Source organism: Myxine glutinosa, chromosome 5, assembly GCF_964187855.1.
Source record: "Myxine glutinosa chromosome 5, kmMyxGlut1.1, whole genome shotgun sequence".
In the NCBI taxonomy this organism is placed as follows: Eukaryota; Metazoa; Chordata; class Myxini; order Myxiniformes; family Myxinidae; genus Myxine; species Myxine glutinosa.
In genome coordinates, this window is record NC_136265.1 from 12,594,257 (window position 1) to 12,613,231 (window position 18,975).

Here is an 18,975-nt window from a genome sequence, read left to right on the forward strand (position 1 = left end):
TGTCTCCCACCCCCAAGCTGTCTCCCACCCCCAAGCTGTCTCCCACCCCCAACCTGTCTCCCACCCCCAACCTGTCTCCCACCCCCAACCTGTCTCCCACCCCCAACCTGTCTCCCACCCCCAACCTGTCTCCCACCCCCAACCTGTCTCCCACCCCCAACCTGTCTCCCACCCCCAACCTGTCTCCCACCCCCAACCTGTCTCCCACCCCCAACCTGTCTCCCACCCCCAACCTGTCTCCCACCCCCAACCTGTCTCCCACCCCCAATCTGTCTCCCACCCCCAATCTGTCTCCCACCCCCAATCTGTCTCCCACCCCCAATCTGTCTCCCACCCCCAATCTGTCTCCCACCCCCAATCTGTCTCCCACCCCCAATCTGTCTCCCACCCCCAATCTGTCTCCCACCCCCAATCTGTCTCCCACCCCCAATCTGTCTCCCACCCCCAATCTGTCTCCCACCCCCAATCTGTCTCCCACCCCCAATCTGTCTCCCACCCCCAATCTGTCTCCCACCCCCAATCTGTCTCCCACCCCCAATCTGTCTCCCACCCCCAATCTGTCTCCCACCCCCAATCTGTCTCCCACCCCCAATCTGTCTCCCACCCCCAATCTGTCTCCGACCCCCAATCTGTCTCCCACCCCCAATCTGTCTCCCACCCCCAATCTGTCTCCCACCCCCAATCTGTCTCCCACCCCCAATCTGTCTCCCACCCCCAATCTGTCTCCCACCCCCAATCTGTCTCCCACCCCCAATCTGTCTCCCACCCCCAATCTGTCTCCCACCCCCAATCTGTCTCCCACCCCCAATCATTCTCCCCCCCCCCCCCAATCAGTCTCCCCCCAATCTGTCTTGCCCACCCCCAATCTGTCTTGCCCACCCCCAATCAGTCTCCCCCCCATTCAGTGTCTCCCCCCCAATCAGTCTCCCCCCAATCAGTCTCTCCTCCAATCTGTCTCTCCCCCCCCAATCTGTCTCTCCCCTCCCCATTCTGTCTTCCCCCCCCCCCCCCAATCTGTATTCTTCCCCCCTCCCCCACTCCCAATCTGTCTCCCCCACCACTGTCTCCCCCCTCTCACTGTAACCCTCCTCACTATCTCCCCCTCTCACTGCCCCCCCCATAATTTCTACCCACGCTGTCTCCCCCCATCCCCACTCCGTCTCCTCCCACTGCCCCCACAACTGTTTCCCCCTCCCACTGTCTCCCCCCACTGTCTCCTCCCACCACTGTCTCCTCCCCCTACCGTCTCCTCCCCCTACCGTCTCCTCCCCCTACTGTCTCCTCCCCCCCACTGTCTCCTCCCCCCACTATCTCATCCCTCCACACTGTCTCCTCCCTCCACACTGTCTCCTCCCTCCACACTGTCTCCTCCCTCCACACTGTCTCCTCCATCCACACTGTATCCTCCCTCCACACTGTCTCGTCCCTTCACACTGTCTCCTCCCTCCACACCGTCTCCTCCCTCCACACTGTCTCTTCCCTTTTGCACTGTCTTCTCCCTCCACACTGTCTCCTCCCTCCACTGTCTCATCCCCAAACTGTCTCATCCCCAAACTGTCTCTCCCCCCCCCCCCCCCCTCCAAACTGTTTTCCAATGAGATTGAAGAGAATGTGGAAGTTTATTCCATGGGCAGTGAAAAAGAGGAACAAATGAGTGGAGGTGAGCAATGATTCTCGAATTTGGTAGTTTCACCAGAAGGGGGTTGCTGGTGGACTACGTGCGCCTGGCGAGTGGGGGTGGGAGCACGGAGAGAACAGAGGGTGCAAGACTACAAAGAAGGCGGAAGAAGACCGCCAACCTGTCTGCGATGTGAAAATGATAGGCCCATAGACTCGGCTTCATCGCTGGAGATTTTAAAGATCTTGGTTTCCACTGCGTCAAGATGAGCAAAGTTTGAGGCAGGGGAGCCAGCCCATAGGGGAGAGAAATACTCCATTAACTTGCAGATGAAAGCTTTGTCGGTGAATAGGACCTGAAGTGTACCAATGAAGGACTTTGTACGACGGAGGACGCCCAGTCAGCGGCTGGCTTTGGAGGCCAATTTTTAAATGTCGTTTGACCAAGAAAGATCATGGCTGATAGTGAGACCCAAGATTTTTAATGACTGAATGACTGAGAGAGTGAGAGGGGGAGGTTTGTCAGGACATATTCCAAGTGTTTGACCAGATTGTGATTTAGTCAGAATAGATCAGGAATAAGACCGGGCCCAGAACACCGCCTTGGGGCACTCCAGCCTTGATAGGGAGAGGAGAAGAAAGGATTCCGTTGAGAGCGACACCTTGGCTACGAGAGTGTTTGAAGTCGGTAAGCCATGCGTGGAGTTAGCCTTTGAATCCATAGGTGGAGGGTTTGGAAAGTAAGGCAGGATGCCAGACTGCATCAAAAGCACAAGATATGTCCAGAGAGACGGCCCTGATCTCACGTCTGATATTGAGTTCTCCATCCATTGTTGGGTGAGTCGAAACAGCACGTCCAGGGTGGAGTGACCAGGTCTGAATCTGAATTGGTGATCTGAGATGAGGATGTTAGAGTAAAGGAATGATTTAATATAAACTGTGATGATGGATTCCATGGCCTTGCTGATGATTCGAAGTAGGCTGATTGGTCTATAGTTAAGGAGATCAGTTTTTGCACCTTTTTTATGTAATGCTGTGATGTTGGCGGATTTCCAAGCAGATGGAAGATGACCTATCAGAAATGATAGGGTGAAAAGGGTACAGAGAGGAAGTGTAACAGCAGCAGAGCAGGCTTTTAGGACACGTGAGTGGATGTCATCTAGTTGAAGAATCATACTTGAGGGTTGACAGAAAGTACTCTACCTTCTCAGGTGCAAATAACACAGTCTCCCCCCAACAGGGTTTCCTTGTATCTCAACTGGCGCAGTTTCTGGTATGTCGAGCCAGTGGTCCCAGAGTCCATGAGCAGTTGAGTATGACGAGGAACAATGAGTACCGAGAGTGAGGGGTTGCGTACACAAGATTTGGAAGCAAACACAGAATTGAGGCATTCGGCCTTCTCACAAGAGGAGTTGCGTGTGGTGTAATTTGAAGAGAGAGAGGTGTTGGGCGGGTGCATACTCCAGAGAAAGACTTAACAAGGTGCCACCAGGTTTTAGATTTGGGAGATAAGTTGGAAAGTTCAATCTTGAGGTTGGACAGATGTTTTTTTCTTGTTCTCCGGAGAGTGAACACACTTTTTCCAGGTTTTGTGGAATGATTTGAGATTGCCATCAGTCGGGTTTGCTTTCCAGGAAGGGAAAGCAAGTTGTTTCAGGGCACCTGCCTCCCCACAAGATTCGGTGTACCATAGGCAAGAAGAAGGGTAGGATAAATTTTAGACGAGATGGGATGAATCGGTAAACAAAAGAGAGCAGGATTCTGTGGAAGAATTCCCAGGCTGAGTTAACATCAGGGGATGTAAATATGGGAGACCAGCCCTGAAGAGAGGTGGCTGCTTGCAGTCCCTGCCAATCCGCCTGAGTGAACTGCCAGACTCGCCGGTGCTGAAGAGGAATAGTCAGGGAGATGTTGACTCCAACAAGCACATGATCAGGTGAACCAATTGGAGCAGAGGAAGAGCAGAAGACATTTGCGAGGAAGTTGTCATCATCAAGTCCAGAAGGAAGGATTTGCTATTGGGAGAAACGGAGGTCGGAAAGTGCCCCCCACCCCTTCTCTCGCCCTTTCTCTCGCACATTTTCCCACATATCTCCCCCCTCTCTTTCAGTCATAAATGTTCATAACTTTGAACACAAAATATAAAACTTTCCAGTTGTCTTGGATGTTGTAACGACGTCTTTTCCATATTATAAATTGCTGTCACCTGTTGTACCCCCAACCACAGGAGGTTGGTAAACCACCATACTCATATGCACAGCTCATCATCCAAGCCATCACCTCATCAGCTGATAAGCAGCTGACACTGAGTGGGATTTATTCACACATCACTCAACACTACCCGTTCTACCGCATGAGTGACAAGGGCTGGCAGGTATCAGTGTTTCAAAGGATCCACACAAGTGTAATTTTAAAGTTAACCTTTTGTTTCTGACATCGTGCTGATAGTTCAAGCTGGCAAATCACTCTCTTTGCCCACACTTCTGCTTTTCATTCATTCATTTGTGGCCTCTAGTGCATGGTCACATTTTCTGTCAGTTCAGTGACCTCTACGTATGGTTGTACAGTGGTGTCATGGCCGTGTTGCTTTGCCAATATCCTGGGCTTAATTAAGTAGTATAGACAATGGGGGTTCTGGCCCACTTTTAACATTTTGAGTATCATCTTTGCAAACCAAGAGGCTGGGGCCCAGACCATCCCATCGGCGGGCCCTCAAACCGAAAAACGAAAACCATTCTGAAACTAGAACGGCACTCGGTAGAGTGCACACCTCCGCCAGGCTATATATATATATATATATATATATATATATATATATATATACAGTCACGTGAAAAACTAAGTACACCCCATGTAAAGTTTTGACTTTTTCAACATATTTCAACATACAGCTATTTGATCTTCATTTCAACAAGATTGACAGATAAACCACCGTTTAGAGGCCATGTTTCCCCGCAAAGCGGGGGTTGGCCTTTTTCGGGGACCGTGGTTGTTGTTGTTTTTTTGTCCCCTTTTTGAAGCAATGTTTTACGGCCGGATGCCCTTCCTGCCGCCAACCCTGTTTGTCGCCTTTTTACGACACACAGGGAATTACCAGTGAACTGGTACTCAATTTGCACGACCTCGGAAGGATGACAGGCTGAGTCAACCCCCCTGGCGTTAATTCAGCGATCGACCGGGATTCGAACCCAGGATCCTTGAATCCTAAGCTGGCACCCTAGCCGCTAGCCCAACACCAGGCAATATTGACAGATAAAGGTGTTATAATATAACAAATATGAAACATTTACATTTTGTAGTCCATTGTATAATTTAAATAAACATAAATGCAAATTTCGCATGTGGAAAAAGTAAGTACACCCTTGGCTCTAATGGGTGGTATTGCCCCCTTTGGCAGAAACAACCTCAATTAGGCGTTTCTTATAACTGTCTACCAGTCTCTGACATCGACTGGGAGAAATTTTTGCCCACTCCTCCATGCAGAATTCTTTCAGCTGTGCGATGTTTGAGGGGTTTCTTGCATGCACAGCTCGTTTCAAATCCCCTCACAACATCTCGATGGGATTTAGATCCGGGCTTTGACTTGGCCATTCCAGAACCCTCCATTTCTTTCTTTTCAGCCATTCCTTGGTGGATTTACTGGTATGTTTAGGGTCATTGTCATGTTGTGAGGTCCACCTTCGGTTGAGCTTCAACTTTCCGACAGATGGCCTCACATTATCCTCAAGCACCCTCTGGTACAATGAAGAATTCATAGTGGATTCTATGATGGTGAGCTGCCCAGGCCCTGATGCAGCAAAGCTGCCCCAAACCATAATATTTCCACCACCATGCTTTACAGTTGGTATCAGGTTCTTGTGGTCAAATGCTCTCTTTGGTTTTCACCAAACATGTCTTCTGGTACTGTGGCCAAATAGCTCTACCTTTGATTCATCTGTCCAGAGCACATTGTTTCAGAAGTGCTGGTCTTTGCCTGGGTGTTCATTGGCAAACTTTAGTCTTGCCCTGATGTTCTTTCTGGACAGCAAAGGTTTCCTCCTGGCACACCTCCCATACAACAACACAACATGCATTTTAAAGGCCATTTTCCCTGCTAGAGCGGGGGTTAGCCTTGCGGTCCCCATGACAATCTTCTCCATTTTGCCCTATTTTCTGCATCTCTCCTTGTTAACCCCCTTGCCCGCATTTCTTCTTCCACCATCTTTAGGCAAGTCTTTCTCGGTCTTCCCCGTCCTCTGCTTCCTTCTACATTCATTTGTAGATACGGTCTCGATACGGATATACGGATCTCGGTCTCCGCGTCCTACTACACCTCCCATGTAGATCAAATTTGTGCAGCCTCTTTCTCATGGTAGACTCGTGCACTTTGACATCAACAGTGGCAAGAGCTACCTGTAGGTCCCGTGATGACATTCTGGGGTTCTTTGTGACTTCTTTCAGCATCTTGCGGTCTGCTCTCGGGCTGAACTTGCTGGGGCAGCCTGGCCTGAACAAGTTGGCAGTTGTTTGGATTCTTCTCCACTTGTGGATGATCTTCCGGACAGTCGAATGATTGATTTCAAATTGTTTGGAGATCTTTTTAAATCCCTTCCCAGACTCGTAGGCATCTTTAACCTTCTTTCTGAAGGTCTCAGAGAGCTCTTTTGATCTAGGCATGGTGACGCCACACACTTCAACAACAAAGAGCAAACCAAACTAAATGTCTGAGGTTTAAATAAGACAGGTTCTGCCAAGATCCTCTCTAACGATGTTCTAATCATTTGCACCTGATTCTAATTTTAGGTATTTGAAGTAGTGATAAATGTAGGGGTGTACCTACTTTTTCCATATGCGAAATTTGCATTTTTGTTTATATAAATTACACAATGGACTACAAAATGTAAATGTTTCATGATATTTGTTGTATTATATCACCTTTATCTATCAATATTGTTGAAATGAAGATCAAATAGCTGTATGTTGAAATATGTTGAAAAAGTCAAAACTTTACATGGGGTGTACTTACTTTTTCACGTGACTGTACACCCACCCCTTGTGTTTTGTATTACCTCCCCAAACCCCGGTTACGGTGCACCTCAAGAGTCTGGAGCGGGAACACGATTTATTATTTTGCGTTTTCTAATAAACCATTGTAAAACTACACCAATGCAATTGTAGAACAAAACAAGTAATTGTATTAAGAACTCTCACATAAACAATAATAACACTATTAAAGAAACTACAATGAAAATGTCACTTGCATCAAATGAACAATACATATGATGGTACCATCATTCCCCAATGCTGTCAAAGCAAGGAACTCATGATACGCCAAACGTGAGTGGAATGTAACATTCCCAAAGTCTGTGCACGGATCCCCACACTGGTTGAAGGTCGACGTCGTGTAGAACGGCAAATCAATAGGCAGGTATCGGCATGACTGGGGATGAGGAATTACGAGGTGAGTGGTTGATATGGGAATTGAGCCAATAGGTAAACCAACGGCAATCAACACGATGAGGTCGATATGGAAATCCCAACGGCAAAACAAGATGCACCCAAGCGGACAGCCTCTTCTTCTGCGAGGACAAAATGGCGTATAGGCCTGTAATGGAGGCGCTTGATTTCTCCAACGATGACTCCCACTTTGTGATAAAACATGAGACGCAGGTTTAATTGCCCTCCCAACATATGACGATGTCGCGGGACATCCCTTTCCCAGGAAGCCTCAACTCCTTCGCCACCAATATCAAAAACGTCCGCTCGCAGCCTTGACACAATTCACGGCTGTATCTCTATCATGGCCGTTCTCCTCCTCCTCCACCTTCCGGTTCCTTGCCGCGTTTTTCCTTTGTCCTTCACAAACATTTATTTACCTTTTACTGAAGTCATCTCCATTTCACACAGAAATCTTAACAACAATATTACCTGAAACTAAAAATACTACAAGTATATAATAACAACAAAGGCGGAAGTGACGGATCCGTAACACTTGTAGGACCTGCTCGACCATCTGCCTGACTTTTTGTAAACCGGTCTGGGTCTCCGGGACTTCCTGTGTAACTTATTTCAGTGCTTCTAGGTCCTCTGTAGGAGGCCACGCAGGAACCGCTTTATCTGGGATGGAAAGTGAAAGATTTTAGTCCAGGTGCTCTGCAGTTGTTGCTGGCATGGGAACCACTGCAGCATCATCCAGCAGGGTTGCCTATATATCAGCAAGGGTTTCTATCTGCAACTCTGCCGCATCCTCCAGATGTCCCAAATGGGCGTAGAAATGTGCGACAGTCAGCATAGTAGCCTTCCCAGCGGCAGTGAGCTGTAGTTGTTCCAGCTTGCTATGTCTAGCCAGTGGTCCCAACTGCACCAGGACAACAGCTGTTTCGATCGTTCCAGTCCCGACCATGCTTGTGAGCCCATCCGTTCTTACTGTGGCTGGGGGGGTGGCCTTCCGCCAAATCTTGTGGAGCCGCAAAGTGCATATCCCGAAACGCTTTTTGGCTCCTGCTGCTGCAACGCTCCCCCAGATTTCCTGGATTTGGTCCATGGACAGTTCTCTTTTGGTTGGCATAGCTTTTCCTAGTTGTGTACGCTGTATCCCAATATTGCCCACATATGTCCAAATGCACAAACCTGGAAAGTGCTGCATCGACCCAGGAAAATGCTGCACATGTGCCACACAGACATGGGAAATTGCTGCGCAAATGCTGCAATCCTGGTATGGAAGGTGCTCGCAATGACTTTGGCTGTTTGTTATCTCCCTGCAACCTGCAGTTCTATCCACAGCTCCCAGAGAGACCGCGATGCTGGAACTGTCATCCCCCCAGTTTTTCCAGCGACTGCTGCAACAAAGGAACAGTCAGAACGACAGTTGGCACCGCTGTGGAAGTGGAAAAGCTGGATTATTGATCCTGTTACGGATTCGTCACTTCCGTTGTTGTGGTTTTCATCCACTGTAAACATTTTTGATTCCATATATTATTATTGTTGTCGTTTGAGGGAAATAGAAATTATTATTTTCAAAAGGTAAAAAGTTAATGTTTTAAATGAAACCGGAACCGGACAAAGAGGAAGAGGAGGAAAAGGAGGCGGAGTGAGGGAGTTCGACAAGAAAGCCGAGCTACTTCGAGTTCTGGAGCAAACGTTGTCGAACGGGAGTCACTAGTGAACTTTCGGGTTTCCCGGGAAAGGGATTCTTGCGACAGAGTTGTTATCGCTGTGACAGATCAACCTGAGTGTCAGGTTTTGGCGGTTGATTCCGAGGAAAATCATGGTCGGGCCGTTACGTCTAGAGTACGGGCCATCGGCCATTTTGACTCGCGCGCTTTGCGCATCGCGCAAGGTCTTTGCTTCGCTTCAGCCATTTTCACCGCATTCAGACATTTATCTGGTGTGCGTGTGTATAACGTGAATTTTGAAGGTAAATCTGCAGGTCGCCGACTGTGAGCCGTGAAACGTCCATACCCGAGGGTGTGATTTCCCAGTCGCCTGGAGGGCGCCTTTGGATTTCCCAGTCACCTTGAGGGCGCCTTTGCGCAGCTTTGGCCGCGTGACTGTGACTGTCATCCGAACGGGATTCTGATCTCGATTGGACATCGTTCTGACGATCGCTGGAGCGGATCGACTTTGGCTTGAAGCCGGAAGCACCTTTGGCTTGAAGCCGGGAATAGGGACATTGGGAATCTTCTTATTTTCGCTCACTTGGAGCACAGTGAGTTATATTGTACGAACCTGATGGTACCATCATAGGAATGATATACTATTTGTTGTACAATTGATTACTATTGTTTTTGTGTTGTTATACTTGTGTGACCTTAATACAACATTTGTTTGTTGGTAACAATTGGTGTGGTTTCGCCATTGATCTTTGACACAGAATAACAGATCTTTCTGCCGTGACTCCTCTCGGGGCTCGGAGGTACACCGTGACCAGGGGGTTTGCGGAGGAGCACGTAACAGTCCCCACTACATGGAGTAGTGGTTGATGTACATTCCCCCTGTGCACAATCTTTCAGTCTGCCGGCGGCCCTTGTGTGCCCTTTGCTTTTTGTTCGGCCTGTGTTTTAGGGTTGCTTCTTCTAGCCGTGGCAGCGGTGTCCACGCTAGCGGCTGTATCTACCAAGCTACCAATTGCTGGGCGCTCTGGGCTTCGGATAGGCTGACTTCCAACTTCCGAATGCAGTTTACTGCTTGGTCCACCTGATGTGCGACTGCATCCATGTGCAACCTGTCTTCTGCATGTTGTTCTTCCAGCTCTGTGACATATAGCATGCATGTATGCATATCTTGGCCTATGTCCTGTCTAGCCTTTGGAGTCAGTCATTCCAAAACGGAGCATTGTGGTGGTGGAGTCTCCACAAGGGGGTCGGCTTGTTGCCTTTGGCAGACAAACTTCCGGTGTTCCCTTCGGCTTTGGTAGCTTGCGAACTCCTTCCCACAAAGGGCGCAGGTCCATTCCCCATAGTTGCTCGGCAGGGAGTTTGGCATTGGGAATGCCGTCGAAGATCCGCCGACCTGGCAAACACTTTTTGGCAATTGTGGCACATTTGTTCCATGTTCCCCCTTGCATGTAGTGGTCTTGTATCCCATTGGGTCACAATCCTTTCACAACCCGATGTATGTCTGCATTTCCTTGTATCTCTGTGCTGGCACCTCTTAGGTTGTGGTCGCAATCCTTTCGCAATTCTTCCGTATGTATGTCTGTGTTGCCTTGTACCTCTGTGCTGGTATGTTGCTGCTGTTTGCGATCCTGTCACAATCTCGTGTTTGTGTTGCGCGTCTGTGTGCGTGTTACAGTCGAGTGTTTGTATGTGTTGTTGTTCCAGCCGTTGCTGTCCCAATTTTCGATGTTAGGTGGTATGTTGTGGAAAAAAGGTTGCTGAAACAGTGGTAGCCCTACAAATAAAAGGTTCTCATAAGGCTGACAGAGGCAGTTGCTTGAGCTGGCTAGAGGAAGTCTGGAGCTTGTTTTAAGAATGGTTTTCATTTTGGGTTGGGGCCCGCCGAGTTGGTACTGCGGGCCCCTGTTGGTTTGCAAAACGGACACTCAAAATGTCTATACTACTAACTACCAGGTAGCCCAGCCATTGCAGAGGCTGTTGGCCCGTGAGACGGAGAGTCTGTGCTGATTATTCTCCAATCTTGTGATAGTGCAGAGGCAGTGAGTGCACCTACCGTTGACCCGTCTAGGTTCGATTCTCGACCCAACTATAAACTATCAGACTGGTGTTTCATGGGCAGGGCATTGCATCGAAATTGTGCTGTCCATAAGATAGACATTAAGTTGGGTGTCCTGTCTGCTTGCATTAGTTGGTGGATGTTACATACTGGGGTCGGGGTAGGGCTGTGATTTGTGACAAAAAAACTGCTCGGTAATTTTGGCAAAAAACTTGGCTCGGAGCTCAAAGAAGTTTGCATCAAGCATAGGTAGGTAAATCGATCACATGGGGGATGCAAGGCCTCCATATAAACTGCAGTGCCCGATTCACCGAGTTCGAAAAGTTGGAACTCGATTCGGGGACATCACTAAATCGGGTTCTGCAGCTGTCCCATGTCTATCTCTGGGTTAACTTCGATCAGTCTCAAAGATAATCCGAACTCAGCCGTACCCAACTTCTGGCAGTTGAATATCTGTTTTGTCATGCAAGTCTTCTATCTTATCGTTATACACATATATTACCCGAAGACTATTGAACAACAAAATGGAATCAATTCGTCCACGTCACACACCCAACCTGTCCACCATGTTTCGTCTGAATCCGTCCAGAACTTTTTGTGATGTCCTGCCGATAGACAAATATATGTTATTGTAGCGGTTACCACTGGATGCACACAATCGCCTTGCACCGGCCAGAACACGGCCAGACGCGCCTCTCCCGGGCATGCCCGGACTCACTGTTCCCGGGCACGCCCGAACCTCCCGGGCACGCCCGGTCTCGTCTTTCCCGGGCATGCCCGCTCTCGCCTTTCCAGGGCTCGCCCAGAGCGTCCGGGCATGCCCGCTATCGCCTTTTCAGGGCTCGCCCAGAGCGTCCGGGCATGCCCGCTATCGCCTTTCCAGGGCTCGCACAGAGCGTCCGGGCATGCCCGCTATCGCCTTTCCAGGGCTCGCCCAGAGCGCCCGGGCACGCCCAGCCTCGACTTGCCAGGCCGCAGCCAAACACGCCCGGGCAGGTCCAGACTCGCCTTTCCAAGGCTCGCCCTTGACACCCGGGCATGCCCGGTATAGCTTTTGCCGGGCAAACTTCCCGACATAAATGTGTATATATATTGCTGCCCGATAAACGGGCTTGTGAGAATACCTGAGCTGTTTTGTTTCAATAAAGCAACTCAGACAAATTCCGTCTTTGGTCGCGTCAATTCTTTCGACTCGCGTTGGAGCGCAGTTCCTTCATTGGTGACCTACCGACATGGATACGGCAGTGACGCTTAAACTGCCTACCTTCTGGGAGGCTCACGCGGCTGTTTGGTTCGCTCAGGCGGACTCTCAGTTCGCCCTGCGAGGCATCACCGCGGACGACACCCGCTTCCACCATGTTGTGGCGGCGCTCGGTTCCGCCACCGCGGCCCGCGCCTTGAGCCTCCTCGAGCACCCGCCGGCTGCTGACAAATACGACGCGCTGAAGACACTCCTCCTCGATGCTTTCGCCCTCTCACCGGCAGCACGCACACGGCGCCTGCTCGCTCTGCCCGAGCTCGGCGACACGCGCCCGTCAGAGCGCATGAACTATATGTTCTCGTTGCTCGGTGAGCACTCTCCGGATTTTCTGTTCCGCGAGCTGTTCCTTCGCCAGCTGCCTCACCCGGTACGCCTCGCCCTGGCTGGCACGTTGATCACGGATTCCCGTGCCCTCGCCAGGGAAGCCGATAAGATCTCCTCGGTGGGCCAGCACATCGGCGCGGTTACCTGGAGCCCACCGCCGTCCAAGGCGACGCCCACGACGCCCGAGCGCCCTGCGCGGTTGGAGGCCGAACTGCCGGTGCAACTGGCGGCCGCCACGCCGCACCGCCCGCTTCCGACACGACGGCCGGGGCCTCCACCTGACCGGGCATGGTGTTATTACCACGCCAGGTTCGGACACAAGGCTCGGACGTGCCGGCCCCCGTGCACTTTCGGCAGGTCGGGAAATGGCCGGGCCGGCGTTCATTCCCAGCCATGAGCGCCGGCCACTCGGGCAACTTGCTGTTTATTCGGGACAAAGTGTCTGGGCGGCGTTTCCTGTGTGACACCGGTGCCCAACTGAGCGTCATACCCGCCTCCGAGCAGGACAGGCGGGACGCTGTTTGCGGCCCCTCTTTGGTCGCTGCTAATGGCTCGGCCATACGCACTTTCGGCCCACGCCTCGTCACCCTCTGCTTCGGCAGCCAGCGTTTTCAATGGACTTTTGTGACCGCCTGCGTCCCCATGGCTTTGCTGGGCGCCGACTTCCTCTGCGCGCACGGGCTGCTGGTCGACGTCAAACGTCGTCGCCTTGTCAACGCCGAGACCTTCAGCTCCCTGGCGTGCACGATGAGCAGCTCCGCGCTGACCGAACTGGCGTGCGCCCTCCCGGCAGCGAACGAGTTCGCTCGCCTGCTCGCGGAATTCCCGGCCCTCACGCGGCCGACGTTTTCGGCCGTCGCGGTGCGGCACGGGATCGAGCACCACATACCCACTACGGGCCCGCCGGTCTACGCCAGGGCCCGCCGCCTCGACCCGGCCAAGCTCGCCGTGGCGAAGGCCGAGTTCGACGCGTTGGAGCACCTCGGCATCGTGCGGCGCTCCGATAGTGCGTGGGCCTCGCCACTGCACATCGTGCCAAAGCCGGGGGGTGGATGGCGCCCGTGTGGCGACTACCGCCGTCTCAACGACGCTACCACCCCCGACAGGTACCCGATCCCGCATATTCAGGACTTTTCCGCCCGTTTGGCGGGACGGGTCATCTTTTCGAAAATTGACCTGATACGAGGCTACCACCAGGTACCTGTCCGGGCGGCCGACGTCCCGAAGACGGCCGTCATCACGCCGTTCGGCCTGTTCGAATTTTTGCGGATGCCGTTTGGCCTCAAGAACGCGGCCCAGGCGTTCCAGCGCTTGATGGACGGCGTGCTGCGCAACCTGCCGTTTCTTTTCGTCTATCTGGACGATATCCTCGTCGCCAGCACGTCCCGCGCCGAGCACCTCCTCCACCTCCGAACACTGTTCGGTCGCCTCAGCGAGCACGGCTTAATTGTCAACCCGGTCAAATGCCACTTCGGCGCGACGACCGTTGACTTTTTGGGCCACCGCATCACCAAGACCGGGGCCGTGCCGCTGCCGACCAAGGTCGAGGCCATCACCACGTTCCCGCGTCCCCGTTCCATCAAGGCCCTCCAAGAGTTCCTCGGCATGGTGAATTTTTATCACCGATTCGTGCCCCGCGCTGCTCAGCTCATGCGGCCCCTTTACGAGGCCCTCCGGGGCAAGCCGGCCAAGCGTGACATTGTTTGGTCCGCGGCCATGGACGCGGCCTTCGCCAGCGCCAAACGGGCCCTCGCCGACGCAACGCTGCTGGCTCACCCGGTGCTCAACGCGCCCATCGCCCTCACTATGGACGCCTCCAACTACGCGGTGGGCGCCGTCCATGAGCAATGGGTGGATGGGGTTTGGCAGCCACTCGCTTTTTTCAGCCGGCAACTCCGGCCGAACGAGTTAAACTACAGCACGTTCGACCGCGAGCTGCTCGGGCTATTCCTGGCCGTTCGCCATTTCCGACACCTCCTGGAGGGCCGCCCGTTCACGGCTTTCGTCGACCACAAGCCGTTGGTCTACGCAATGGCTAAGGTCACGGAGCCGTGGTCGGCCCGCCAGCAGCGCCACCTCTCCGCCGTGTCGGAGTTCACCACGGACATCCGGCACGTCGCCGGCAAAGACAACGCCGTGGCCGACTGTCTTTCTCGGGCCAGCGCGAACGCGGTCCACCTCGGCGTGGACTTCGCGCTCATGGCGGCCGACCAGACCACCGACGCCTCGGTGCAGGCACTCCGTGTGGCGGACACGGGCCTCCGCCTGGCCGACATTCCCTTCGCGGGCACCGTCCTGCTCTGCGACGTCTCCCAGGGCCAGCCTCGCCCCATCGTGCCCGTTTCCTGGCAGCGCCGCATCTTCGCCTCCATCCACGGCCTTTCTCACCCGGGCCGGAAAGCTTCTCAGAAGCTGGTGTCGGCGCGTTTCGTCTGGCACGGTCTTCGACGAAACGTCCGCAACTGGGCCAACGCCTGCACGGCCTGCCAGCGGGTCAAGGTCCACCGCCAAACCCAGGCCCCGCTGGCACCTTTCGCCGTGCCTGAACGGCGTTTCGACCACGTCCACGTGGACCTGGTGGGTCCCCTGCCCCCCTCGCGGGGGTTCACCCACCTGCTCACCCACCTGCTTCTCCACCTCTGAGCAGGTGGTTGACAGGACCACCAGGTGGCCGGAGGCCGTGCCCCTCGCCTCCACCACCACCGCCGACGTGGCGCAGGCGTTCATCGCCACCTGGGTCGCGCGCTTCGGCGCACCAGCGGACATCTCGTCCGACCGCGGCCCACAGTTCACGTCTGGGCTTTGGGGCGCGGTCGCCCGTTCGTTGGGGGTCACGCTGCACCGCACCACGGCCTACCACCCCCAAGCCAACGGGTTGTGCGAGCGGTTTCACCTCTCCATGAAGGCCGCACTCATGGCCGGCGTTCAGGACGACGGTTGGGCCGACCGGCTGCCGTGGGTCCTTTTGGGCCTTCGCACGGCCCCCAAGGAAGACCTCCGGGCGTCCGCCGCCGAGCTCGTCTACGGCCAGCCGCTCCGCGTCCCGGGCGAATTCGTGCCCGACGCTACCAGTCCCTGGTCCGCCGCTCGCCAGCGCTCGGACCTCCAGGAGGCCGCCCGACGATTTGCCCCCGTGCCGACGTCCCGCCACGGTGGCCCCCAGTCCTACATCCCCCCGGCGCTTCGCACAGCGGAGTACGTCTTTGTGCGTCATGACGCGCACCGGGGGCCACTCCGGCCGCCGTACGACGGGCCCTTCCGGGTCCTGCGACGGGGCGACAAGTCTTTCATCGTCGACTTCGGCGGCCTGCCGGACCGGATTTCTGTGGACCGCCTCAAACGGCGCACATGGACGTCGACCGACCACCACGGTTGGCCCTTCCTCCGCGGCGTGGCCGCCCCCCGTCCACAGTTCCCCCCGTTCGACCACCCACCACCACGTCGGACCCCTCCCCACGACCCTCCAGGGGTCGCTTCGGCCGGGTCATCCGGACCCACCTTAAATTGACCCTGCCGGTGCAGGTCGATTCTGGAGGGGCGTGTGTAGCGGTTACCGCTGGATGCACACAATCGCCTTGCACCGGCCAGAACACGGCCAGACGCGCCTCTCCTGGGCATGCCCGGACTCACTGTTCCCGGGCACGCCCGAACCTCCCGGGCACGCCCGGTCTCGTCTTTCCCGGGCATGCCCGCTCTCGCCTTTCCAGGGCTCGCCCAGAGCGTCCGGGCATGCCCGCTATCGCCTTTTCAGGGCTCGCCCAGAGCGTCCGGGCATGCCCGCTATCGCCTTTTCAGGGCTCGCCCAGAGCGTCCGGGCATGCCCGCTATCGCCTTTTCAGGGCTCGCCCAGAGCGTCCGGGCATGCCCGCTATCGCCTTTCCAGGGCTCGCCCAGAGCGTCCGGGCATGCCCGCTATCGCCTTTCCAGGGCTCGCCCAGAGCGCCCGGGCACGCCCAGCCTCGACTTGCCAGGCCGCAGCCAAACACGCCCGGGCAGGTCCAGACTCGCCTTTCCAAGGCTCGCCCTTGACACCCGGGCATGCCCGGTATAGCTTTTGCCGGGCAAACTTCCCGACATGAATGTGTATATATATTGCTGCCCGAAAAACGGGCTTTTGTCAGAATACCTGAGCTGTTTTGTTTCAATAAAGCAACTCGGACGAATTCCGTCTTTGGTCGCGTCAATTCTTTCGACTCGCGTTGGAGCGCAGCTCCTTCATTATCGACTTCTTGAGTCTCATCTGGGCTCACAGCGTTTCCGTACAGAGTGTGTGTACAACCTACTGTGTGGATTGATAACTAAAAACATTGATTGGACCAGCGTATTGCAAATGAGCAAGTCAAGCAACCTTCTTTATGGAAATTCGCATGGAATGACATTTGAATTTAGAACTCGTGATAGGATGAAAGGAATGGAAATGAACGTTGTGCGAGCAAGAGACGAATTCATCGCCGTCCTTTCCTGCACAGGACATCCTCGTATTGTAAGGCGAGCATTGCGGTGGCCACAGCTGTACCTGCCATCACAGCTTAGACCGAGGCCTGCGTTCCCCATGCGATCGATTTGCATCCGCTCGACGCAATGCAAACTCATCCGATTTCCGAGCTGATCCACGAACCAGCAAATTTTTTTGGGCCAAAATTACTGAGCCGGATCCGTCCCCAATTTTTGCTGCCACAGGCCAAGCTACTTCCCTGGTGTGGAAGACCGAACTTCCACACATGTGCTTTATTCTTTTCTTTGCCATCTCCTTGCCTCCGTCTCAGAGTTTGTGGTCGACCATAGTCAATGAAAAGGAACATTTTCTTACCAGTTCAGTCAATCTACCTTGCCCCCTACCTGGACCTGCAGACATTTTTACCATGCACACTGAGCTTCATTCCTTTCTAATTCAACTTTTTATTTCTCTCTCTCTCTTTCCCTTTCTCTTTCTCCCTCCCCTCTCTCCCTCCCCTCTGTATCTCCCTCCCCCTCTCTCTCCCTCCCCCTCCCTCTCTTCCCCTCCCTCTCTCCCCCTCTCTCTTTCCACCTCTCTCTGTCACCCTTTCTCTCTCCCTCTCTCTCTCTCTTCCTCTCTCTCTCTCCCCTCTCCCCCCCCCCCCCCCCCCACTTTCTCTCTCTCTCTCCCTCCCCTCTCTCCCTCCCCTCTCTCCCTCCCCTCTCTCCCTCCCCTCCCTCTCTCCCTCCCCCTCTCTCTTCCTCCCCCTCCCTCTCTTCCCCTCCCTTTCTCTCCCTCTCTCTCTCTCCCTCTCTCTCCCTCCCCCTCCCTCTCTTCCCCTCCCTTTCTCTCCCTCTCTCTCTCCCTCTCTCTCTCCCTCTCTCTCTCTCTTCCTCTCTCTCTCTCCCCTCTCCCCCCCCCCACTTTCTCTCTCTCTCTCTCGCTCCCCTCTCTCCCTCCCCTCTCTCCCTCCCTCTCTCCCTCCCCCTCTCTCTCCCTCCCCCTCCCTCTCTTCCCCTCCCTTTCTCTCCCTCTCTCCCTCCGTCTCTCTCTCTCCCTTGTCTTTTCTGCTTCCTGTTTATACATCTTTAACTCATTTCCTTGTATTTTTCATTGTTTTGATAGTTTCCTCAAACTCTTTATTGTGTGTGCACATTTAACCGCCGTCTTCATGTTGTCAAACTTTTCTTGTCTGTCCTTTTTCATTTCCTCCAAATATAAAAATGATGTTTACGTTTTTACTCTTTACACCCGACAGTTTGGGGTTGAATGGCCGTGCCCATGAGGTGATATTGCAAGGGTCCTGATGTGTTTTCCATGTTCTGCAGAATTCCATCCGGCACAACTTGTCGCTGAATCGCTATTTTGTCAAGGTGCCGCGTTCGCAGGAGGAGCCAGGGAAAGGCTCATTTTGGCGGATAGACCCCTCGTGCGAGGCTAAACTAGCAGAGCAGGCCTACAAGAAGAGGCGGCAGCGTGGCACGCCATGTTTTCGCACGCCCTTTGGACTGCTCTCATCCAGGTAGCCAAATGCAGGCTGCTGTGTCTTCGGGAGACCCGATGTGTGGTGACGAGTGTAATGTACATGCCGGCCGGTGATTTGGCAAAGCTTTGCTGTTGGTTTCCGCGTGAGTGCTTGGGTGGGTTCGTTGCAGTTTTACGCCCAGGTTCTCAGTCACAAACTTACATACACCCTTTGGCTGCACTCGAAACCACTTTCCCATTGTTTCCTTTCTCTTTTAGACATATCCATAATAAAATTGCAACGAGACATAAACAATCAAATGCACTTTCACCACTCCACTCACATTACAAATCTCACCCACTGCCCTCCATTTCTTACGCTCCAATGGACCTGCCTTTCAGAAGCGCTCCGGCGTCACCCACTCATAGCGGCCAGGCCGGCGTCCTGAAGACCCCCGAGCCCCCGTCCTGCGAGGGTTCTCCTGTTCCCCAGGATGAGAGCGAGGCCCGGTTCCTGCAGGCAGGACTGGGCTATGAGGAATCGCGCTACACCCACAGTGCACCCGGTACGTCCTTCGTTCCTTCTGATTTTTATATTTTGCGGTCACGGGGTCAAAAGTCCGAGGTCATGTCAGGTAAACATCCTGTTCCTGCAATAACTTGTGAACCAGTGATGAACCAGTGATTTTGAACGTTAGTACATGCATGTACAATGATG

The 18,975-nt window shown here is 53.7% G+C and overlaps 1 protein-coding gene across 1 annotated transcript in view; it reads left to right on the plus strand.

Annotated features, from left to right (window-relative positions):
* The window catches only part of LOC137427952 (forkhead box protein K2), an 85,290-nt gene that overhangs the window by 50,270 nt on the left and 16,045 nt on the right, over positions 1 to 18,975 (plus strand). Inside the window, exons 4-6 of the mRNA XM_068117805.2 lie at positions 3,845 to 3,991; positions 18,122 to 18,315; positions 18,660 to 18,823. Of these exons, the coding sequence (XP_067973906.2) occupies positions 3,845 to 3,991; positions 18,122 to 18,315; positions 18,660 to 18,823 (505 nt within the window). The remainder of the gene's footprint in view (positions 1 to 3,844; positions 3,992 to 18,121; positions 18,316 to 18,659; positions 18,824 to 18,975) is intronic.